Below are 22,700 nucleotides of genomic sequence, written 5' to 3' on the forward strand. Positions count from 1 at the left end.
TATGAAAACGCGTTTCGGGGATAACCCCTTCATCAGTTCAGCTGGTGTTTAAAATATACAAGCAATTGGTGGGTCCCAAAAGGGTTAATAATCAGATCCGGTTTGCCTGTGTGGTGAGGTTCAGCCAGGGCAGGAGCAGAAGTTCAGAACTTCACTACACAGGCAAACAGGATCTAATTATTAACACACTTTGGGACCGAACAATTGCTTGTATGTTTTAAACACCAGCTGAACTCATGAAGGGGGTTTTCCCCGAAACGCGTTTTCATAAGCTGATCACGTACTTTATTAAATAAAAGGAGAAGTTTTCCACACCTTTGGTCACTTCCTACTTGCTTTAACCTGGAGTGTTGCACCTTTTTTAGCCCTCTTGCTCTGTCATGCCCGCCCAGGTGGTACATCTGATCAGGCAGCACCTCCGCTATTGAAGTTACCACTCCCCTCTCTTCACCACGTATGTAGTATCATTGTTCACAACAAACACAACTGTACAGGTTTTGCTCCACCCCTCTTTTTCCTCAGCAGCCTCTAACTGTCCTTGTTCTCCCACCAGTACCTCCTGGCGATGGTCCTCGTGTATTTCAGGACAGCCGGACTGCGTACCGAGGAATATGGAAAGAACTTCTTCCCAGCTCTGTAAGTTGCTTTTATTATACCAGATCTGTAAATATAAAAATGAATACTAAACAAGTAACAGGAGAGTCCGAGTGAAATACGGAGAAGATTTCAGGATCCGGTAACATTACTAATACTAGTGTTAATACTAGTGCTCTGTACTTTTCTCCAGTTCTCTCCTTATATAGGTAATCCGTTCTACACAGTTCTGACTCATTCTATAATCTCAGTTAATTTTTTTCTGCCAGGTTCTTAGCCAACAAGATGGGAGAGGAACTCCCCTTTCGGTTGCAGATCTACCCATGGGCCTTATGAAACACTTGGATGGATAGAACTACTCTTCCAGCAACAGGACCAGCTGCTCCACCGGATGGGATTTAGAGCTTGGGTGGACCGAACCAAATTATTTACCTTACTATACTTGGTCTGGGTCATGTTTTCTATTTCTGTGTGTGATAGTACAATCTAGTTTACAGGGGTCCGGTGTAATAATACTCACATATAGCCTGGATGTGCCGTCAGACCACTGAGATTATCACTGATCATGAGTATGAAGGGGCTGCTGTATTTCGGGGGTCACAGCGGTACTTTCTTTGTCATCAAAGCAAGATCTGCGTGAGATAGAAAAGGATATGAGAGAAGAAGATATGACCTGTCAACAATTCTGCTTCTTGTTTTCATTTAAAACGGTATAACACTGAATATTTCATACAAAGACTGAAAGGGAGCCTCAAGGCCGCAGCCTGAGACTATAACATGGCTCCATCATGTGTCTCATGGTTGCTATACTCACGTAATGGCAGTGTGTGCAACAGTGCCTGTAAGCCTAAGACTGACTGGCGTACAAGACCGAAATGGAGTCCAACAAACCTAAAGATACCTCAAAACCCCTGCTATCTTGCCAGTTCAACTATGTGATGTGACCTTGTGAGATGTGGCCGGGAGAAAGTCCCCTTCAGGAAGTGTTCCTACTAAGGTAGAATGGTTCTGGACTGCTAGCTAGAAGTCTGTACTGTGGGGTAGTCAACCCAGGGTGAGCTGGGAAGTGGATTTGTAAATGCCAGGCTAAGTGCCTACTATTATTATAACCACCAAGTTCTATGCCTTATACAGACTATGTAACAATCAAGCTTATATCCTTTGTGATTGATTGCTATGCTTTGTGTCTCCTGTGGAATAAAGTATTTTTCTGTTATTGCCATTGTCCACCTTAGTTATTGCGCCATCTTCCAGCATTGGTGCCACAGTTAAACAAAAATTCCAGAGCCAATGTTCGATGAATGGCTGTGATTGGTTCATCAAGCGCAGGCTGTGATTGGCCAAGTGTCAGCCAATCGGAAGCAGCGTTTCTAGGAGGCAGGGATTCTTCCATCCCCAGCCAGAAGAGATGCAAAAGAATAGTGTTGGGGACCTGGGGAGAAGCTGCAGCTAGGACTTAAATTATGGCTTTCACAGTAGGATTTTCTACCATCAAAGTTGCATCACACCGCACGGAAATCATGTTATCATGTGATGCAACAGAGAGGAAGGCTCCTTAGGCAAGCATGGGCGACAAAACCTCAAGAGTCGCATGCATATCGCGAGACCTGTGTCGGGATGTCACACGCAGGTGTAATTTAACCCATTGGAAAGCATGGGCTGAACGAACACGCGATCTTCCGCATTTTCGCAATGTGTCAAAATCACGCAACTTTATCGCCCGTGTGAACAAGGCCTTGCAGATACATCTAGCTTTAGACCATGAGAAATACATTAAAAAAAAAACTGAAAATGTCATATTACAACTTCTATAACAAAGCCACTAAAACTCATGACCAAGGTGGTCAAGGGGGTCCGGGCTAAGACTAGAATTCCTTGTCTCGTTTCCCAAGAAAAATAAATCTTAAATCCCCAACGCATCACAGACAAATTCAGTAAATATTACCACAAGTTGCATTACCTCTCAAATGACAGCTATACTCCACAACTTAAACATTTCGTTGAACACTCAACACTCCCATCTCAGACCAGGAGATAGAACCATCAAATCTCTAAAAACAGGCAAAGCTCCAGGTCCAGATGGACCTTTCAACATATTCTACTCCCACACATTCAGAACTTCTTCAATCAGGTAATGCGTTCAGGTCAACTTCCCCCTAAAAACCTTGTAGCAACAATTATAACACTCCCGAACGAGAGCAAGTCTTCAGACTCCCCAAGTAACTTCTGTCCAATCACTTTCTTAAATTCAGATGTCAAACCATACGCAAAAATTATTGCAGACTTTCCCATTCTCACAAAATTAATCAAAAACGACCAGTAGGGCTTCATAAAAGGCTGACAAACCCCTACAGTCACAAGACTCCTCTTGAATTGGCGTGGAAGCTAATTGGAAGCTATTTTTCCTCTTTTCACTAGACACGGAAAAGGTAGTCGGATATAGTGCACTGGGAATGTATACTTCGGGCACTGGAGAGCTTCGGCCTTGCTGGTCTGATCTCTCCAGCATTAAACATCCCACTGAGACAACGATACTCGCCAGAGCTGCCTTTCTCAGATTTAATCTTTTCTATACTAATGGAATCCCTACTATAATCAATTAGATGCAACCCACTAATTAAGGGTATTCCTCTAGTGTATTACACACAAAATATACCTATTCCCAGACAATGTGATCTTAATACTGTCCGGTCCTGGATTTTCCCTTCATGTCATCGCTACCCTTCTGAAATTTAGCTCAGTCTCTTACTACAAGTTTAACGTCGCTAAATCACAAATGATACTCACATCTCGGTCAAGGGAAAAAAATTTGCTAAGTTCCAATTTCAAATTTCAGTGGAGCCCCTCCTCACCAACTTTACTTGGGAATTCACCCGACTCCCTCGCTAGCTGATATGATGCCTTGAAACTTCACAGCACAGTAGGACAATCTACAAAAGGTGTTAGATAGGCGGGCCATTTTTGAACACAGTTGGATAGAAAGAATAACTTCACAAGATGCTCACCTTTCCATGGGTTTTATATTACCTTAGAACCATCCTTATTCATATACAAGACCAGATACTCCCTTCTCTGCACCAACAAATGAAAAAAAGTTCCTTTGGTGTAATGCTAAACCCAGAGTAACCTTCTCCGTCATGACTAGACTCTTACACCTGGGGGAATCCCCAACCTCCGACACTACAGACACACCTTCTTCATTTACCAAATTAAACATTGGTGCTGTTGGGACACGGACAAGTCCTGGTCGGCCTTGGAGTTCGCTTTGTCCCACATCACGAACTGGAAAGCCTTCATCCTGGTGTCATCTTTCAAACCCCTAGATATCCTTGCTGTCCCACCGACTGAGCGCCATCCTTCAAGTATGGAATGTAGCTTATGCTGCGACTAGATCTACTGCTACAATGACATCTAAACTACCAAACCTGCTTCGCAGCCTAACTTCTTTAATCCTGCAAACATCATTAAAGAAATGACCTAGTAGGAAAAATAACGATATCAGCCCTGCTCCTGGAGGGCAAAATTCCCCTCTTTTTCCCAAAGCAACAGATGTGGAATACCAATCTCGGGACACTACAATTATCTCCACATTAGCACCTGAGAACCCACACCATGCTTTCTTTGTCATTACCATCTTATTAAGTGGCCTACAACAATCGCACGCAACTACACACAAAAAAAAACAAAAAAAACTTACCAACAGCCTCTACCACTTACTAGGGGGCAAAAAAACAATACAATTCTTAAATTGGGGAAGAGATTTAATATACTCAATTAAAAAAGGTGTATCCACGTATAATTTCCTTTGAGTGACCGAAGCCACACACTAATTAAAGATCGTTGAAAGACTTCTCATATGTTTTTGACCTTTAGATTATCAGACAAAATAATTATTTATTTTTCTTCCTTCAACCTCTGAGATGTATAAAATGTCATTACTGATACCGACATACCACTTTACCTGTCCTATTCTTGGTTGGGTAGCTCTGGTAATTCTAGAATGTATTCACTTGTTACATAGGGACCTCACCATTCCCAAGTGAATTAGATACTATAGGATGATATATTCAATACGTGCTTCCAACTATGTAGAAGTACAATAGATAACGTGACACATGAGTTCAATAATAGGAGTTCATTATAAAGTTAATGTTTCTGTGGTTGTCCCACGCATATAAGCACCTCTGTCAGGGTTATACACCCCCCAGAGTTCCAGAGTGTATGTGGTATATACCAGTGACTTTTGCTTCTAGTCCCTCTGATAAACCAGGCCATTGTGTCATATTTCACATATATGTCTGACCTGAGGGTAATGGCAGTGTTTTCAGTCCAGGATAGACACATAGTTTTAGATCATGACCCCCCTAGTTCGTACATCAGATATAACGATGCCCTTTATTTGATCTGAACTCACATTCTCACTCATGCGTCACCTAAGTAGATCTAAAACTGAACTTAGAGGAGCCAGATATTGTTTGCTCTAACTCCCCTGTCCCCCCATCGATGTGTTTCCACAACTTAGATTCTAAAGCTGTTTCCTCAGGATCGGATCCATGAGGGGAGGTGAAAATACTTACCCCTGGTCCTCAGCGGCGTCCCGGTCTTCCGGGACCTGAGTCCCCTTCTGCACATGCACGCCCGATGATTGACATCGGGCGCGTGTACAGAGCGGCTCAGGACCCGGGAAATTTAAAGTCCCTCTGCACCTGGCTGCCATGTGTAGCCAGGAGCAGAGGGATGTCACTGCAGAGATGATCACTGTTATCCAATGGATAGCAGTGATCATTTAAAGTAAAAAAAAGTAATTAAAAAAAAAGTGTAAAAAAGTTTAAAAAGTAAAAATAAAGTTTAAAACGCTTACGTCTCATCACCCCCCACGGATCATATCCCGGAGGGAGGATGAAATGACGTACCTAAGGCCCCCGGATTTATCCGCGGACCTTACCACAGCTTCTGCACACACGGCCGTCGCCAAAGTGGCAGACGCATGCGCAAAAGCTGTGGATTGCCAGGATAACTTAAAATCTCCCTGCTCTTGGCTACAAAACTTAGCCGAGAGCCTGGAGATTTCATGGGGGGGGGGGCGCTGCGGTGAGCGGTTCCTGATCATGTGTTCGCCGTTATCCAATGGATAATGGCAATCACGTAAAAGTTAAAAAAAAAAGTTAGTTTCATCCCCCCCTCACCGATGCGATCTTTTTACTGGAGGCCTCTGTATTTGCACCCCGGCGCAATCTTCCTCCGTGAACTTTCCCGGATTCTGCACATGCGACCGCTGGCAAAACACCGGACACATGCGCAGGAGTCAAGAAGCCCAGGAAACTTAAAATCTCCTTGCTCCCAGCGACCAACGGTCGCCGAGAGCCTGGAGCAGTGACGGGTGGCCTCGTTGAGCGGTCCCCGGTCACGTGATAAAAAGGTAGCAATCTACCTTAGGTCGGTCTCACATGACCAGATAGGAATTACGGATTCCGCATGCGTCTGATCCGCGGTATTACGCAGATCAATCGCATTGGATTACACAATTCCGCTCACATTAGTGGGTTGGAATTGTGTAATCTACTCGCAGAAAAGAGAACGCAGCAGGTTCTATTTTACTGCAGATATCCGCAGCATAGAGCCTATTGTGCTCCATGGTCGTGGATATACCCGCTGCCCATATGCAACTACATTGTATACGGGCTGCGGGTACCCGCATCATCGCTAAGCGACAGTGCGGGAAATACAAGCAAAAAAAAAAAAAGTACTGCGCATGACCGCCTGTGTGAGTAGGCAGTTATGCTGTTACGATCGTGTGGACAGGCAAAGCACGGGACCCACACGATCGTGACCAAAGGGGACGAGAATGGATGGACGCGCACAGGTATCACCAGGGTCACACGGGACTCACACCGGTTTCAGGCAACTGACCCTGGGCTACAAGGAGGAATGAGAGTGGCCCTACCTGAGCAGGGACATTGCCCCAATAAGGGCAGCCCAGCGGTCTTCGGATCTGGGCCCTGGCTGATCCTAGGAGCCACGCACCAGAACAGGATGCATTCACATGCCACATGACAGACCCAGAATACACTGCATACAATATGCAACCACTAGTAACAGATTGGAAGCCGAATATAAATACCAGGTATTGGTTGACATGTTGTACAAGATGTTGGAAGCTAGCAGGCCACTTCACGGCTCCTGGTTATACTGCTAGTCCCTACACTAACCAGGAGTCCAGCAGAACCGGACACCAGTCACACCGCATGCTGCAACAGGACAGGACACAGATTGCAGGACACACAGCAAACTAACACAAAACTGACAGAATTTAAACATACAAATGGACATGAACCAAGTCACACTGCAAACCTCACCAGACAAGCATTCATGACTACTCACCTTAGGGGGTCATGCAGTGACTGACCAGGGGCTGGGTTTATATGTGAGCACAGCTCCAGGGGATTGGCTAGCAGACAGTACCACACCCAGCCAGCTCAATCATTAACCCTGAGAGTGCTGTGCTCCTGGAATCACAATAACACAACATGTCTCAGCAGCACACGTAACATATGCACAGTACATTACGCAGCCGTACGCAGGGTCACAGCCGGGCTCACAGCTGGGATCCGCTGCGGGCCTCCGCAAGCAGATTCCACCTACGGCTGCATGAGCCCGGCGTTATTCAGACCGCTACCAGTAATCCGTAATTTACAAGAAGCCCCGGGAACGCTCGCCTTCATGCAGTTCCAGGAGCAGCTTGTTGAGCGCCTTCTGTGTGAGACCGCCGCACTGCAGCAAGATTACAAAGCCTCACAGAGCGCCACTTTTTACACCCCATCCCCGCCGCTGAGGTCACTAAATACCCCCAAGCGAGAGAGGAGGGGGGATACCCGATTTTTTTGCCCCATGTGCCCAACCCAACCAGCCTCCGTAATTACCCCTGTCTTCGGACATAAAACGCGGTTTATATTATTACTTTTATCTAATATTTAGGGAATGCCAAAAAATGGGGATGGCGGGGGTGGGCTGGGGGTTATTTTTAGGAAGTCAATTTTTTTTTCCGTATAAGTGGGCAATGGGGCCTGGAATTTATTCAGTTGTACCCTGAAATCCAGCGGGCATTCCCTCCATTATGGGCCTAGCTATGTGTCCTGTAAGTAGTTTAGGGCCACAATGGGTATGTTTCTGAACATGGGACAAACAGGGGTACCCATTTTGGGGTGCAAGTCTTCATTCATATATGTGCTGTACAAAAAAAAACTGCTTTTAAAATGACAGAATTACCAAAAAAATGAAAATCGTAATTTTTTTCCTTCGGCTTGGCTTAGATTCATTCAAAAACTGTGAAGTCAAAAAAGTCATCGTACCCCTAGATAAATTCGTTAAGGGGTCTACTTTTCAAAATGGGGTCACTTGTGGGGGTTCTCCATCGTTTTTGGTCACTCAATGGCTCTACAAGTGTGCACTAGGGCCTAAATCTCTTTCAAGCAAAATTTCTGTTCCGAAAGCCACGGGTTGCTCCTTTCATTTTAGGCCCCATTGTGCATACAGACGTAATACTAGGGCCACAATGGGTATGTTTCTGAGCACAGGACAAACAGGGGTATCCATTCTGGGGTGCAAATCCTCATTTTCATGTGTACTATAGAAAAAAGTCATGTCTTTAAAATGACATATTTGCAAAAATATGACATTTTAGTTTTTCTCTTCTAAATTGCATTGACTCCTGAAAAAAAACTGTGGGGTTAAAATACTCCTGACACCCCTCAGTAAATACGTTAAAGGGTGTAGTTTTTAAAATGGGGTCACTTGTGGGGGTATCTATCATTTTGACTCCTATGAGCCTTTGGAATCTTGGCTTGATGTAGGAAAACAAAGTGTTCCTCAAAATGCTGAAAAGTAATGTTAAAGGAGATGTCTCGAGGAAGCAGTTAATTTTTTTTTTTGCCCAGTCCCCCCCATTAAACACACATTACTAAGCCCCCCTGTAAATGACATTTCTAGCTGGTTCGTACTTACCGTTCCAGCGTTTCAGCAAGTTATAAAAGTTTCCTCAAGATGGCCGCCGGCTCTTTCCCCGTCGCTCGCTGCAGCCCGACGTGCGCGCTCCCGAGACGCCGCCAGCTGTGTCTCCATGGCAACCGGACGCATCGCAGCCGCCGACCAGACGCCCCGCAGCCGCCGACCAGACAGCAGGTAACCGGCGCTAGCCCCCGGCTCCCCAGCGCTAGCTCCCCCGGCGCAGCGACAGCCCCCCCGGCCTAGCGCTAGCTCCCCCGGCCTAGCGCTAGCTCCCCCGGCCTAGCGCTAGCTCCCCCGGCGCAGCGACAGCCCCCCCGGCCTAGCGCTAGCTCCCCCGGCGCAGCGACAGCCCCCCCGGCCTAGCGCTAGCTCCCCCGGCGCAGCGGCAGCCCCCCCGGCCTAGCGCTAGCTCCCCCGGCGCAGCGGCAGCCCCCCCCATCGCAGCGGCAGCCCCCCCGGCCTAGCGCTAGCTCCCCCGGCGCAGCGGCAGCCCCCCCCATCGCAGCGACAGCCCCCCCGGCCTAGCGCTAGCTCCCCCGGCGCAGCGGCAGCCCCCCCGGCCTAGCGCTAGCTCCCCCGGCGCAGCGGCAGCCCCCCCCCATCGCAGCGACAGCCCCCCCGGCCTAGCGCTAGCTCCCCCGGCGCAGCGGCAGCCCCCCCGGCGCAGCGGCAGCCCCCCCCCCCCCCCGGCGCAGCCCGGCGCAGCGGCAGCCCCCCCCCGACCCATCACTTACCTGGGAGGCTTCTCGGGGCAGCTGGGCTGGGCTGGGCTGGTCTTCTCCGCTGGGCAGCTCCAGTTTCTGCACCTTCCTCTAACAGAGGATGGTGCAGAATGGCCGCTTCAGCGCGCTCCCGAGCAGTGACAGCTCGTCTGCGCATGCGCAGAAGAGCTGTAGCGGGGAGCACACTGAAGCGGCTCGTGCTGAATGGAGAAGACCGGACTGCGCAAGCGCGTCTAAAAAAGCAAGCTGCCAGCGAATTTAGACGGAACCATGGAGACGAGGACGCTAGCAACGGAGCAGGTAAGTGGAATAACTTCTGTATGGCTCATATTTAATGCACAATGTACATTACAAAGTGCATTAATATGGCCATACGGAAGTGTATAACCCCACTTGGTTTCGCGAGACCACCCCTTTAAATTTGTACGTCTTCTAAATGGTTAAAAAAAAACAAAAGTAAACGGATGGAAATATTTATCTTAGCAAAAATTTCTATATTATGTTTGCACATATTTGAGATATTGCAGTTGGAAATGTGAAAAAATGACGATTTTTTTAAAAATTTTCCCAATTTTGGCGCTTTTAATTTCCGTTTTTTTTCCCTCCTAAATGAAGTACAACATGTGGCGAAAAAACAATGTCAGAATCACTTGGATATGCAAAGCCTTTATGGTGTTTTTCCATGTTAAAGTGACACATGTCAGATTTGCAAAATTTGGCCTGGTCATTAAGGCGCAAACAGGCTTGGTCACTAAGGGGTTAAATTACGCTCCTGTGAGTCCGCCCTCAGAGGGGAGGACAGGTTTTTTTGGTGGGAAAGTTGCTGGAAAAAATATTTTTTTGTGTAAAAAGTATAAATTTTATTGGATAATATAAAAAAATGAACAGTCAATCCGGAGGCACAAATAAGTGTAACGTACAGAATACCATAAAGGTCGGCATCCCTCAACACAAATGAAGGAAGTGGAGAGCACAGCAATTGCATCAAAAACCAAATCGGTACTATCTTTGGCCGTTCTCTTGGAACGCATCGCCCATTGTTTTCAATGGGACCTGGAAACATCGCACGGCGTGAGATGTACACGCAAGGTTTTCCATTGAAAACAACTGTTTTGTGGACTGGCTGCACCTCTCAGACTCAACAGGAATTGAGCAATCGCACTTCCATATATAGAATAATGGGAAGAGAGAATTAAATTCCCCCACCGAGACCCTGGTTCATAGACTCCCAAGTACTTCCCTGCTCCGCTCCCTCTTTTTTACTTGCATCTTTCACAGAGCATTAGACATGCATGTGATGGAAAATCATGAATTCTCAGCAGTCCCGCAGATATCTAGCAAGAGATACACCTGGCCAGGTGAGGGATTTGCCAAGATAAGGGTAGCCAAGGATATCGGCAATTGAAGATAACCGCACCCGCACGGAGAGCAGATGGACAGACAACCGCTAGTGTGCCGGAGGCCTCCGTGTGGAGGCAACTTGATTCTAAAATGTGTAAAATTGAGTTTTTCTTTATTGTATTTGTTCATTTCTTCCTACAAGGGCGCCGATGAGTAGGGAACACATGATCTGTGTGCTCCCTACCATCCTCCTGTATACGTCACTGATCTGAAGACAGCAGCCCTCCAGCTGATGATTACCGGTCATCTATACACAGATATGTAGAAAACTGCTGATCTAGATTCATTTCACCTGAACCACGGAGGGGAACGGATTAGGTGACCTCAAACGTCGATCCAGGGATTACGCTGGCTGCCATTATGGAGTCAGTCAGGACCCCCCGATGCAGAAGCAAGAGCAACCATAGGCTGAGCTCACATCTGCGTTGGGGATTATGTTATGGGAGCGGGGAAACGGAATCCCCTGGAAGGATGGATGCGTCTCATAACGGAACCACACCGTGCCGCCCGCTGACTACAATGGGGTGCGTTCAGTTCCTGCACCCGGCCACCATTGTTACCGGATGAACTAGTCCTGCGGGCAGGAGTTGTCGGTCTGGCGTGTCATGGCGGATCTGCGCCGCGGCTCTACAGATCTGCACGGCGTTAGTTGGTTTTGATGCAGTTTTTTTCTGGCATGGAACGAGGGGCGCGAATACCAACGGTGCCACGCGGTAAAAAATACCGTGATTTCAAGTGTTTTCTGAACACACGTCTGAGAGCGGCTCAAGGAGAATGTTTTATGTCTGTAGACGCAGATGGCGGCGACGTACAGCGGAGGGGGGGGCACTTCTGAGTGTGTCGGGGGGCTCCCTGCACCCCAACTTTGTGCTATTTTAGACCCAAATCTATAATTGAAGTTGATTTTCAACGTGTGAACATCACGTTTTGTCCCGCAGCGGCCAGTCGTGGAGAACAACCAGCGGCCTACGCCATTAGGATGCCTTCACACCGGAGAGCGCAATGTCCGTCCAAGAAATGCAGAACTTTATCGCGATCTAGAGCCGGTGATTCTGGGTATGAGCGCTGCGCGTTCTTGCTTACAACATCCCATCACTGTACCGCGACTTTCACGCTTATAAAAAGACTCTGAGGGCCTCCAATACTTCCCAGCTGTAAGGACCTCCTCGCGGTCGCGTCACGGGCAAACAAGAGCGAGATTGAATAGGATCCCCTAGGAAATAACGGACATTTCCTTTCGAGTAATCGCCCACAAAACAGGACATGCAGCAATTTTTTCATCTCGCAACGACATTGTGAGAGAAGAGTCGCTCTGAAATCAGGGATACTGACCCGCCCGTATTGCCATCGCATGTAACCCGCGTGCGACAATCCCCCTTGTGAGTCCGGACGCAGACACACGGGCAGATTTTGCAGACGTAATGCGCCACGAACAGATTGCTCTTAAGGCGTTGGTTCACAGCAGCGTTTCTTCCTCATATGTGCGACCAGGTGAGGAGAGCCGCGACGCGTCTTGTTTTGGCGTGCAGTTGTGCCGAGCGCATTGCGGTGCACAAATGCGCAGAAAACAAGTGTAAACGCTGCAAAAATGCACAAAGACAACGGGATTCATTTATTTTTGTATATGCAAACATGCGGCGCAAAAACGACGTAAGCGCAGGTCAGTCGTGCAAACATACGCTGTATCTGTACGGATAAACTGCGCTCACGCCCATGTGAACCAGTCCTACAGGGACAAGATGGGAACCCTTCTGCTTCCCGCTCTGCCCGCCGCCGTGACAGCCGGGGAGGTCCAAGACGGCGGCCGCACCGACAGCTTACGGGCACAGAAAGTGGCGTCATCAACCAGGCTCCGCCCACTGCAACGTCATACCAAGGTGGAATGTTCGACAGTGATTAGTAGAGTCTGATCGGACGCATTCTGCGCCTGCGCACATCCTAACATCGGTGGTTGATTGCACAGGCCGGCTAAGGCGGACAATTACGAAAGCGCGGCTGTCCACTGCAGGTGGCTAAGATGGCGGCGAACGTCACTACTAACCCCTCCCAGCTGCTGCCGCTCGGTAGGTTGGGACCCGGCGGAGCTGCTGGGGCTTGTAGTCCTTCTGTAGATAACACCTTTATATCTCCGCAGAGCTGGTGGATAAGTGTATCGGCTCCCGGATCCACATCGTGATGAAGAGCGACAAGGAGATCGTCGGCACGCTGCTGGGGTTCGATGACTTCGTCAGTATCCTTATAGTGAGGCTTGAGGCGGACGATCAGACTGCTAGGGGCCACATTAGTGCTACGGCCCCCAGGAGGCGCTCACACGGGTTGTCAGACTGCTGGGGGCCACTGGGGTCACATCAGTGCTACGGCCCGAGGAGGTGCTCACACGCAGTGTCGGACTGCCGGGGGCCACATCAGTGCTACGGCCCCCAGGAGGAGCTTACATGGGGTGTCAGACTGCTGGGGGCCACCGGGGCCACATCATCAGTGCTACGGCCCCCAGGAGGCGCTCACACGGGGTGTCAGACTGCTGGATGGCCACCGGGGTCACATCAGTGCTACGGCCCCCAGGAGGCGCTCACACGGGGTGTCAGACTGCTGGGGGCCACTGGGGTCACATCAGTGCTTCGGCCCGAGGATGCGTTCACATGCAGTGTCAGACTGCCGGGGGCCACCGGGGCCAGATCATCAGTGCTATGGCCCGAGGAGGAGCTTACATGGGGTGTCAGACTGCTGGGGGCCACATCATCAGCGCTATGGCCCCCAGGAGGCGCTCACACGGGGTGTCAGACTGCTGGGGGCCACTGGGGTCACATCAGTGCTTCGGCCCGAGGAGGAGCTTACATGGGGTGTCAGACTGCTGGGGGCCACCGGGGCCACATCATCAGCGCTATGGCCCCCAGGAGGCGCTCACATGGGGTGTCAGACTGCTGGGGGCCACTGGGGTCACATCATCAGCGCTATGGCCCCCAGGAGGCGCTCACACGGGGTGTCAGACTGCTGGGGGCCACTGGGGTCACATCAGTGCTTCGGCCCGAGGAGGAGCTTACATGGGGTGTCAGACTGCTGGGGGCCACCGGGGCCACATCATCAGCGCTATGGCCCCCAGGAGGTGCTCACAGGGGATGTCAGACTGCCGGGGGCCACATTGTTAGAGCCAACGGGATGTTGTTACTGCACAGTGAACACACGTGATACGTGTTCAGTATATTCATACATGGAGGGGGGGGAGGGGTTGCAGTAGACAGAAGACAAGTGTGGGAGGAGTTACGGAAACAGCGGGGCGGACTTCCTTGGGCCCAATGTCCATGTGCAGCCTTTATTTATAAAATCCACGTGTGGCCCCTGCATGGGAGAGCCGTGCGTCCTGCGGCCTATAGGGATGCATTAGCATCCGTAGAGCAGCTAAAAGCGAGTCGCACGCATGGAAAGAAATCCCAGCATGCTCCATTTCCCTGCTGGTCGGCCGCCCGGACTGCTTCCATTGAAGCTTATGGATCTGTCCGTATCCGCCGTGCAGCCGCTGCGGAAAAGCAGGAATTCAAGAAAAGAAAATGTAGATGGCGCATGCTGCCGGCATGCCAGGCCGCAGAAAGAAGATCCGTGCGGTCCCGAATTTCCCAGCTGGTCGGCCGCACGGACGGCTTCCATTGAAGCTTATGGATCTGTCCGTATCCGCCGTGCAGCTACTGCGGAAAAGCAGGAATTCAAGAAAAGAAAATGTAGATGGCGCATGCTGCCGGCATGCCAGGCCGCAGAAAGAAGATCCGTGCGGTCCCGGATTTCCCTGTGGACATGAGGCCTTAGTTTGGCACGGCCAACGCTCTGCGATCTTTCGCTCCTTCCCCGAAGTGATGCGAGGCGGTTTTCATACTAAAACACCTTGCCTCTGGCGACATCGCATGTTGGGGAGGCTAATGTCGTCCGTGTGAAATTAGCCTCAGACTACACGGTCCTAGATCGCGCCGGATCTATCTGCTCGTACTGTCATAAACCTGCACGGGTATGGTGGTGCACTTCCCTAGGCGAGAGCTGCCTTGTGGGGGCGCTGCAGAATGGACATAGTTTTAAGACTTCCAGGCGGCCACAATCCTCTTCACATCAGCTGATTGATGGGGGTCCCATTCACTACAATCCCCCCCACCCCCCATAGGCCAGCAATAGTTTTGGACCTCTTCAGGCCGCCTCCAGTTGAGCACCCCTTCTCTGTATTTGGTCAGTAATAGTTATTGTAACTAGATGTAACTTGTCACACGGTCGCTTTTTTTCATGGCCGTTGTATAAACGCAGCTTGTTACCTTCTGCCTCTGTATTTGCATTTCTTGGTATCTGCCATGTAGAAAATACCAATGGAGGCGAATACAGGTCAAATACTAATGGCATATGGCGCAACGTTACCTGTAACAGGTGTGATAATATCTGACCTCTTCACATTCCGCAGCGAGTCCCCCACATGTATGTATCTGCTGCTAATGTCTTGGTGCCCGCTTGCCGCGTTCCTCTAAGTTTGGGTCCGGATGCCCACAGTCAGGCTGGGCCGCTCGTCTGTACTGCGGATGGTTAAATGCAGCTGTAATATTTTGGCATGTCACCGGCCTTGTGAAGAAACGTCAAGGGGTTGTCTGGTGACGGCCGCACCAGGAATATACCTGTGGGGTGGCGGAGGAGGAGGCGTATGCACGCTTCACTGGGACTGCCGGAGATGCCGAAGCCACACCTCTGATTGCACCGCAGTGAACCCAATCCCACAGCTGACGAGGGTCACTATGTATTTGCACCCTGTCTCGGCGCAGTGTCGTCTCCCTATAGCCGGGTTTTCTTGACTTGACTATGCAGATATGGTGCTAGAAGATGTCACAGAATTGTAAGTACCATAACTTGTAAAGCGCTGCGGCATACGTTGGCGCTAGATACATAGATTACACAGGTCTGCGATGAAAACATTGTAGCATATTTAATTAGTGGGTTTAACAGTATTTTTTTGTGCTGATTACGGTAAAAATAGTGAAAAAACTCCATCACCCCTAGATAAGTCAAGAATTTCACAAGAACACAGCTGAAAAAGTACCAAAAGAAGCTGTGATGGAAAAAGAAAACGTTTTTACAAAGACTTATAATAACTTTGCAACACACGTGTATCACTATTATGCTTATTTTAGCTAGGTGTTTTTTTTTGCTTTTACTTCATGTTAAAGGGGTTGTCCCGCGCCGAAACGGGCTTTTTTTTTATTTAATAGTCCCCCCCCCCCCCCCCCCCCCCCGTTCGGCGTGAGACAAACCCGATGCATGTGTTAAAAAAACCAACCGTTTAGTACTTACCCGAATCCCCGCGCTGCGGTGACTTCTTCCTTACCTTGCTAAGATGGCCGCCGGGATCTTCACCCACGGTGGACCGCAGGTCTTCTCCCATGGTGCACCATGGGCTCTGTGCGTTCCATTGCCGATTCCAGCCTCCTGATTGGCTGGAATTGGCACACGTGACGGGGCGGAGCTACGAGGAGCAGCTCTCCGGCACGAGCGGCCCCATTCGGAAGGGAGAAGACCGGACTGCGCAAGCGCGTCTAATCGGGCGATTAGACGCTGAAGATTAGACGGCACCATGGAGACGAGGACGCTAGCAACGGAACAGGTAAGTGAATAACTTCTGTATGGCTCATGTTTAATGCACGATGTATATTACAAAGTGCATTAATATGGCCATACAGAAGTGTATAACCCCACTTGCTTTCGCGGGACAACCCCTGTAAAGTAATAAAAACAAATAAAAAAATTTCCGTTTTTTTTTGTATTTTTTTTTTTCCAAATACGTCAACTTTATTTTGTAGGCAAACCTTACGTGATAGAAAAAAACCCATGACATTTTTGAAATCTGTGCAAAAAACTACATAAAGATGATTGAACAAAATCAAAACAATTTTTTAAAAAGTATTTTTTGCAGACCTGTGTTATCTAATGCATTTCCTATTGATAACATATCTTGAGGTCAGGTCATCAATAACTGGTCAGTGGGACCCGCCGCTCAGGACCCCGCTAATCCTCCAGCCTGCCACATCCGTGTTGGTGGTCAGGACCAGAGGTGTAATAGAAAGGCTTTGCTCCCATTGAAATTGCTGTAGTAAAGCTGTCTATTACAGGATGGGCCCCACTGCACTGGCCTGGGGCTGGAGGATCAGCTGATTCACGTGGATCCCGAGCAGAGAGCCCCACCAATCATTGCCTATTGACCTGTCTTTAGGATAGATCATCAGTAGTAAATGCTCAGAATACCCTTTAAATCGGTAATGCTTTACTTGTTTGAGTTGAACTTGCTCCTCTGCATCCTGTTCTGTATGTGTAGAAATTTCCCTAAAAAGGAAAGTTGCGTACCCCCGAGTCTTCGGCACCATATAATATAGGCTGGCACACCTTCTTAGCAATCCTCCAGACTGTCCTCAGAACCGGTCCGTTATCTCATTACTTGCGGCTCCCATTCCCCATGACGGCCCTGTGATAGAAACCAGGCCGCATTCTGCAATGTTTGCAACATATAGAAAGCCACGAATGGCGTCCTCCTTGGAAGGCACAAGCTAAATATTTGCTTTAAACCCAATTGTGTTAGACCGGTTTCACATCTGCATCAGAACATCCGGTTGGAGGTTCCGTCGCAGATCCAGCCAAAAATACCGAAAGAAAAACTGCAGCGCCCCCCCCCCCCCCCCACTACTGTCCAAGAGCCGAACAGAAAGTGGGCAGACCCCATGATAGGCAATGAGGTCTGTTTGGTTCTGTCCAGAGACGTAACCATTTGGCCCTGGGGATTCCCCTTTCCTGCTTTCCGAACAGAGCAGGAAACCGGTAACCCCAGCATAGATGTGAAACTGTATATCAGAGTTTTTCTAAAATATTTGCAATTTCTATCATATTGGTGACTTGGATCTTTCACATGACGTTGCGATTTACGGCTGCCCACATCACAACCAACTCTCCCCTTTCTTGCTCGTTCACACGGCCGTTTCTCCCCCTCCCGTTGCCGGCAATAGAAGCTCCCATAGAAGCCTATGGGAGCTGCTGGCAAGGGGAAGGGGAGGGACTTTAGCACTTGCTACTCTAAATTCCCTTCCCCGACTATGGGAGCTGCTGACAAGGGTAGAGGGAGGGACTTTAGCAACACGAGCCACTGCTAAACTCCCTCCTCCTTCCCTTTTCTGACGGCTCTCATAGACTCCCATATCAGCATATGGGAACGTCCGGCGTATTCCGACAAAAAATGGAACAAGACCTATCTTTTCTGGATGCATGTAAAAGCAGCGATCCAGAATCCACAGCGTCTGCGCTATCTTTTCCGTCTCGATGATTTTTACGCGTCTGAAAATCGCCCATCTGAACAAATGCGTTGGATGGCCGCGATTTTTAGACGTCATATTATCGCGGCATTAAGCGCTTGTGTAAAAGAGGCCTTACTGGGGTAGATGGTCATATTTCTGTAAAATGCAGTTAATTTAGAATACTTGTTCACTTACTAATTTGTTTTTCTTTTGATTTTTAGTGAGATCACACCTGAAGGAAGGCGAATTACGAAGCTTGATCAGATTCTGTTAAATGGAAACAATATAACCATGGTCAGTGACCGGAGCTGCTGTGTTCCTACTGTATAAATGGCGCACCTTTGGCGTGGGTATATTGCTGTCCGTGTTCACAGCAGCATTTGTAATGGCCCTTTTACACAAGCAGAGCAAATGAGCTGGTGACGCAATCATCAGATCATTTGTGCTCGTGCAGCCTAATTAGACAGGCTGATCACCGTTGAGAATCATTCGGTGTTTCACATTGCAGTGTATACACGGAGCAGGGAGTCTAAGTGCAGCAAGAAATGAACGAACCAACGTTTATTGTTAGGCCAGCTTAAACTGAACGACAAATGTGAAGCGCGTGATTCTAGTTCGTTCAGTCGTTGTCTGGCATTTTAAACAGCGATTATCGTTTACTTTAATTTTAAGTTTTTTTTTGTTTTTTTTTTTGAATGATCGTTGCTTCTATATGAACCTTAACCCAAAGCCACAGAAAGAACATACACAGATTAAGTATAATGCAAAGAGTTTTCACCTCTTCTGTGTTTTGGACCCACTTTTGGTGCAACATGATGATGATAAATACTGACCTGAATATTGCCGTGTAGAAGAAGCCGCAGGGCTATACCATCTTACAGTTTTAACAATCTACACTTGAAGTTTTAGAGGAAAGTTGCTTAAAGGGATTCTGTCACCAGGTTCATGAAGTTTGACACACGGCTGAGCTCCGAGTCACGGAGGTGGGCCACACAACTTCTTACCCACTTGTGGCATGCAGATTGATGGCTGTCTCCTTATACACAAGGGGGGAGCACTATCCACATGATGCAGGTGGGGAGAAGCCGGCACAGCTGAGCTCCGAGTCACGGAGGTGGACGCACAACCTTCTCCCCACTTGTGGCATGCAGAGTGATGGCTATCTGCGTGATGCTGGCAGGGAGAAGCTGGCACAGCTGAGTCCGAGTCAGACTTCATGAAACAGTTGAAAGAATCCCTTTAGGCCTCCCTCACACAGGGCGTTTGCAGAAACGCAGTGTTTTTCAGCAGCGCTGGCATACTTTATGCCAGCGTTTTGGCTGCGTTTTCAGCCGAGCTGAAAACGCAGCCAAGAATGCTGAAAAGGAAAAAAATATAATAATACCTAGCCGCTGCAGTCCGGGTCGCGGCCGCTGATCCGGGCTTCCTCGGCACTCCCAAGTCTATTGCCGGAGGCCAGGTTTGAGATCCCCGTATCCGGCAATAGAGTGCTGTGATTGGGCATCGAGCAAGCACCGACAACCAGCTTGCCGGCGCTGATTGGCTGAGACAGTCAATGAAGGGCTGTGATTGGGCATTGACCGTGCCGATAACCAATCACAGCACTCTATTGCCAGAGGCGGGGTTCTCAAACCTGGCCTAGGGCAATAGACTTGTGAATGCAGGGGAAGCCCGGATCAGCGGCAGAGACCAGCGGCCGCGACCTGGACTGCAGCGGCTAGGTGAGTAATACGTTATTTTCCTCTATCTAACTGGGACTGATTTTCGGGGTAGGGCTTCTATTGCACACCCCCACCCCGAAAATCGGCGATCGGTTAACGCTGCCAAAAACGCGGCACCAAGTGTTGCCGCGTTTTCAGCAGTGCTAAAACCGCTGCCCATTCATTTCAATGGGCCACGCAGGGCTGAAAACGCCCCAAAATAGAACATGCATCGCTGTGAAAGCGCAGCGTTAGGAGGCGCTGCGTTTTCAGCCCTGTGTGAGCAGCCCCATTGAAATGAATGGGAGTGTTGTACAGTGTTTAGCGCTGGGCTGAAAAGGCAAAACGCTGTATAAAACACCCCGTGTGACGGAGGCCTTAAAACAGATGTCGCATCAGAGCCAGGCTTCATTCACACAGTGCTGAGGACAGTGGTATATGGTGGTCAAATAGAACCATAGGAGGCTATTAGTAAAACCGAGATCAAAGTAGCAAACTCCAGTCTCTGTTTTGGTCGGTTTCCATTTTCTTCTGGCACTCTGGGCCGACTGAATGGTTTAGCCAATGACGCTATACGTCTATGAAAAATTACAGAACTAAATGGGTTCGGTTCTACTTCTAGTTACAGCCAGGGTTCTGTTGGGATGCTGTTTTTCTGCCATCCATACAGTGTGCAGATTCTCAGATTTTTTGTGCGTGTTCAACAACCCCCGCCCCATTAAGGTTATAGGGGGGAAGGACGTTTACAATCACTTGCCTGCAACAAGGGAAAATAACCAGCTGCTGCCACAAATTCAGAGCCCGCAATCCTCTACAGTCGTTGCACTTCAGCGCTTCTCATGCAAGTTTTAATTGAAGAATATGAATGTAAATCATACCAAAAGCAAGAATGTATCTCCTGTAGCCCTAGTAGAGGTGCCAGTATTGTATTCTGGTCCTACTAACCTGTCTTTCCTCTACAGCTCGTACCCGGAGGAGAAGGGCCGGAAGTATAGCTGGATTGGGAAGTGAAGCTGCCGGCTGCCATCCGCTTTATTTATATTGTTTTGTTGGCCTCCTCGCCTGGAGAGAGTTAGAGACTAAAGTTGATGATTTCTCCGTACCTTCTTGATGGCCTTCTTGAAGGAATACCTTGGTTCTTTCTTTTGATAAAATAGCTGAATTTAGCTGCGTTTCTAAATTAAAGGTTTGTTTTGGTATGAAAGGTGTAGCAGAATCAATTGACCCTTTTAATAACTATTGCAAGCTATAAAGCTGGTACAAATGAACAGTAGAACACTAGCAGCTGATCGGGGTGGGCTGGACTGCTGTTGGATTGGGCAGCTGGTCCAGTTCTCCAAATCCGCCTTTTTTTTTTCTCTTCTGTTTAAAGGCCGGGCAGCTGAGTGAAAGAGAGAACTTCCTTCGTCACCCCATTGGCTCCTGTGTGACCTTTCTCCGTGGAACATGGCAGTGCTGATGTGCCGTTCAGAGTAAGGGCCGGAAGCCAATACTCCGACTGTAACGGCACGTCATGGGGAGAATGCCCGGGCTATTTGGAATAGATCACATGATTAGGGTCAATTCTCTAGGAAAGTCTCTAAGGTTTTAGAAACGGTGTACAATTTATGCTGCAGATTGAAATGAAAGTAAGTGAAGCCCTCTTTTAATACCATGCAAGAGTTGAAAGAAAAATAAAAAGCTGATCAAATTGTCATGTGGTACCAATGAAACGTTAAAAAAAGCCCCCTTAATGGCAAGTTATGGGTCCCAGACTATGGTGACACAAATAAAAAGGGTTCTATTGCCATGGGAGTCGGCGCCTATGCCAACGATAGCGCACTGCACATGACAACATATCTCCCGCGTGTGATTATACACAGTGTGGCCTGTTCTTTTTTTGCCCTGCCCAGTCTCCTAGCGCCTCTGCGTATGCAACACCACCTGTGTATGAACAGCGTTGAATACGCTACCCATAGAGACCAATAGAGCTGTATACGTGTAATATGCCGTGAGATAGAACACGCTGTGATCTTTTTCGCGTGCCTATTTATACAATATGTATATATGCTAGTATGACTAGATCAATTACAATCAATGTACTTTTATTGACTCTACTCACTGCATATTACACAGGCATACATGACATGCGTAATATGCTTGTGGAAACGAGCTCTTGTACTGCATGATCGTCCTTATAAAATCAAGTTTGGAACATGCTTCAGCCGCCGGCGTAGGAGAAGTCATCAGTAGAAGATCGGCAGGAGTTTGACGTCCACCTGAGCTGAAAGCAGATGAAAACACCGCAGCCCCGAAAGGTACTGCAAGCTGAGCTGATATTGTGGACTCGTCCTGAGTCATCGATAAGGAAAGTTTTGGAAAATATTTAACTCTTTATATAACATTAAAGGGGTTTTCCCGCTACTTAAAACAGCTTTAAAAGCTCTCTGTAATAAAGGGCCCATAGCCTTATTTTGGGTGGGTCATCATGCTTACCTTAAAAGGTAAAGCATAGTGCCTCAGACTGCCCACTAAAGAAACCATACCCACGTCTTCGGACCCCTCCTCTTAAGAGACTATCTGCTTGCTGCTAGGCAGGGCATGTGAGTGCTACAGCCAATCCCTAGACACAGCAGTGACCTTCTATAGCCAGTGATTGGCTACAGCAGTCACATGTCCTGGTCAACAGCAACCAGGAAGAATAGTGGCTGTGGAGAAATTTTAAGTAATGAGAAAACCCCTTTAATGACGTGACTGTCGTAATGAAGTGAGACTGAACCTTAACAGATAAAAAAAAAGGAAGCAAATCCCTATATGCAGCACACAAGTGTTTTGACAGAGGGCCCATAGCCTTATTTTGGGTGGGTCGTCGTGCTTACCTTAAAAGGTAAAGCATAGTGTCTCAGACTGCCCAATAAAGAAACCATACCCACGTCTTCGGACCCCTCCTCTTAAGAGACCAGTCTGATCTGTAGGACAGTGAAGGCATGTACAAGACGGATAAC

At 48.5% G+C, this 22,700-nt stretch overlaps 1 protein-coding gene across 1 annotated transcript; it reads left to right on the forward strand.

Annotated features, from left to right (window-relative positions):
- Nucleotides 1-12,632: 12,632 nt before the first annotated feature.
- On the forward strand, nucleotides 12,633-20,920 carry LSM5 (LSM5 homolog, U6 small nuclear RNA and mRNA degradation associated). Its single transcript, XM_066584669.1, has 5 exons — nucleotides 12,633-12,784; nucleotides 12,856-12,951; nucleotides 15,549-15,576; nucleotides 18,238-18,310; nucleotides 20,679-20,920. The coding sequence occupies exons 1-5, from the start codon at nucleotides 12,739-12,741 to the stop codon at nucleotides 20,709-20,711; spliced, it is 276 nt and encodes a 91-aa protein (XP_066440766.1). The 5' UTR covers nucleotides 12,633-12,738; the 3' UTR covers nucleotides 20,712-20,920.
- Nucleotides 20,921-22,700: the final 1,780 nt, after the last annotated feature.

The sequence above is a fragment of the Eleutherodactylus coqui genome, chromosome 12, assembly GCF_035609145.1.
Source record: "Eleutherodactylus coqui strain aEleCoq1 chromosome 12, aEleCoq1.hap1, whole genome shotgun sequence".
Lineage (NCBI taxonomy): Eukaryota > Metazoa > Chordata > Amphibia > Anura > Eleutherodactylidae > Eleutherodactylus > Eleutherodactylus coqui.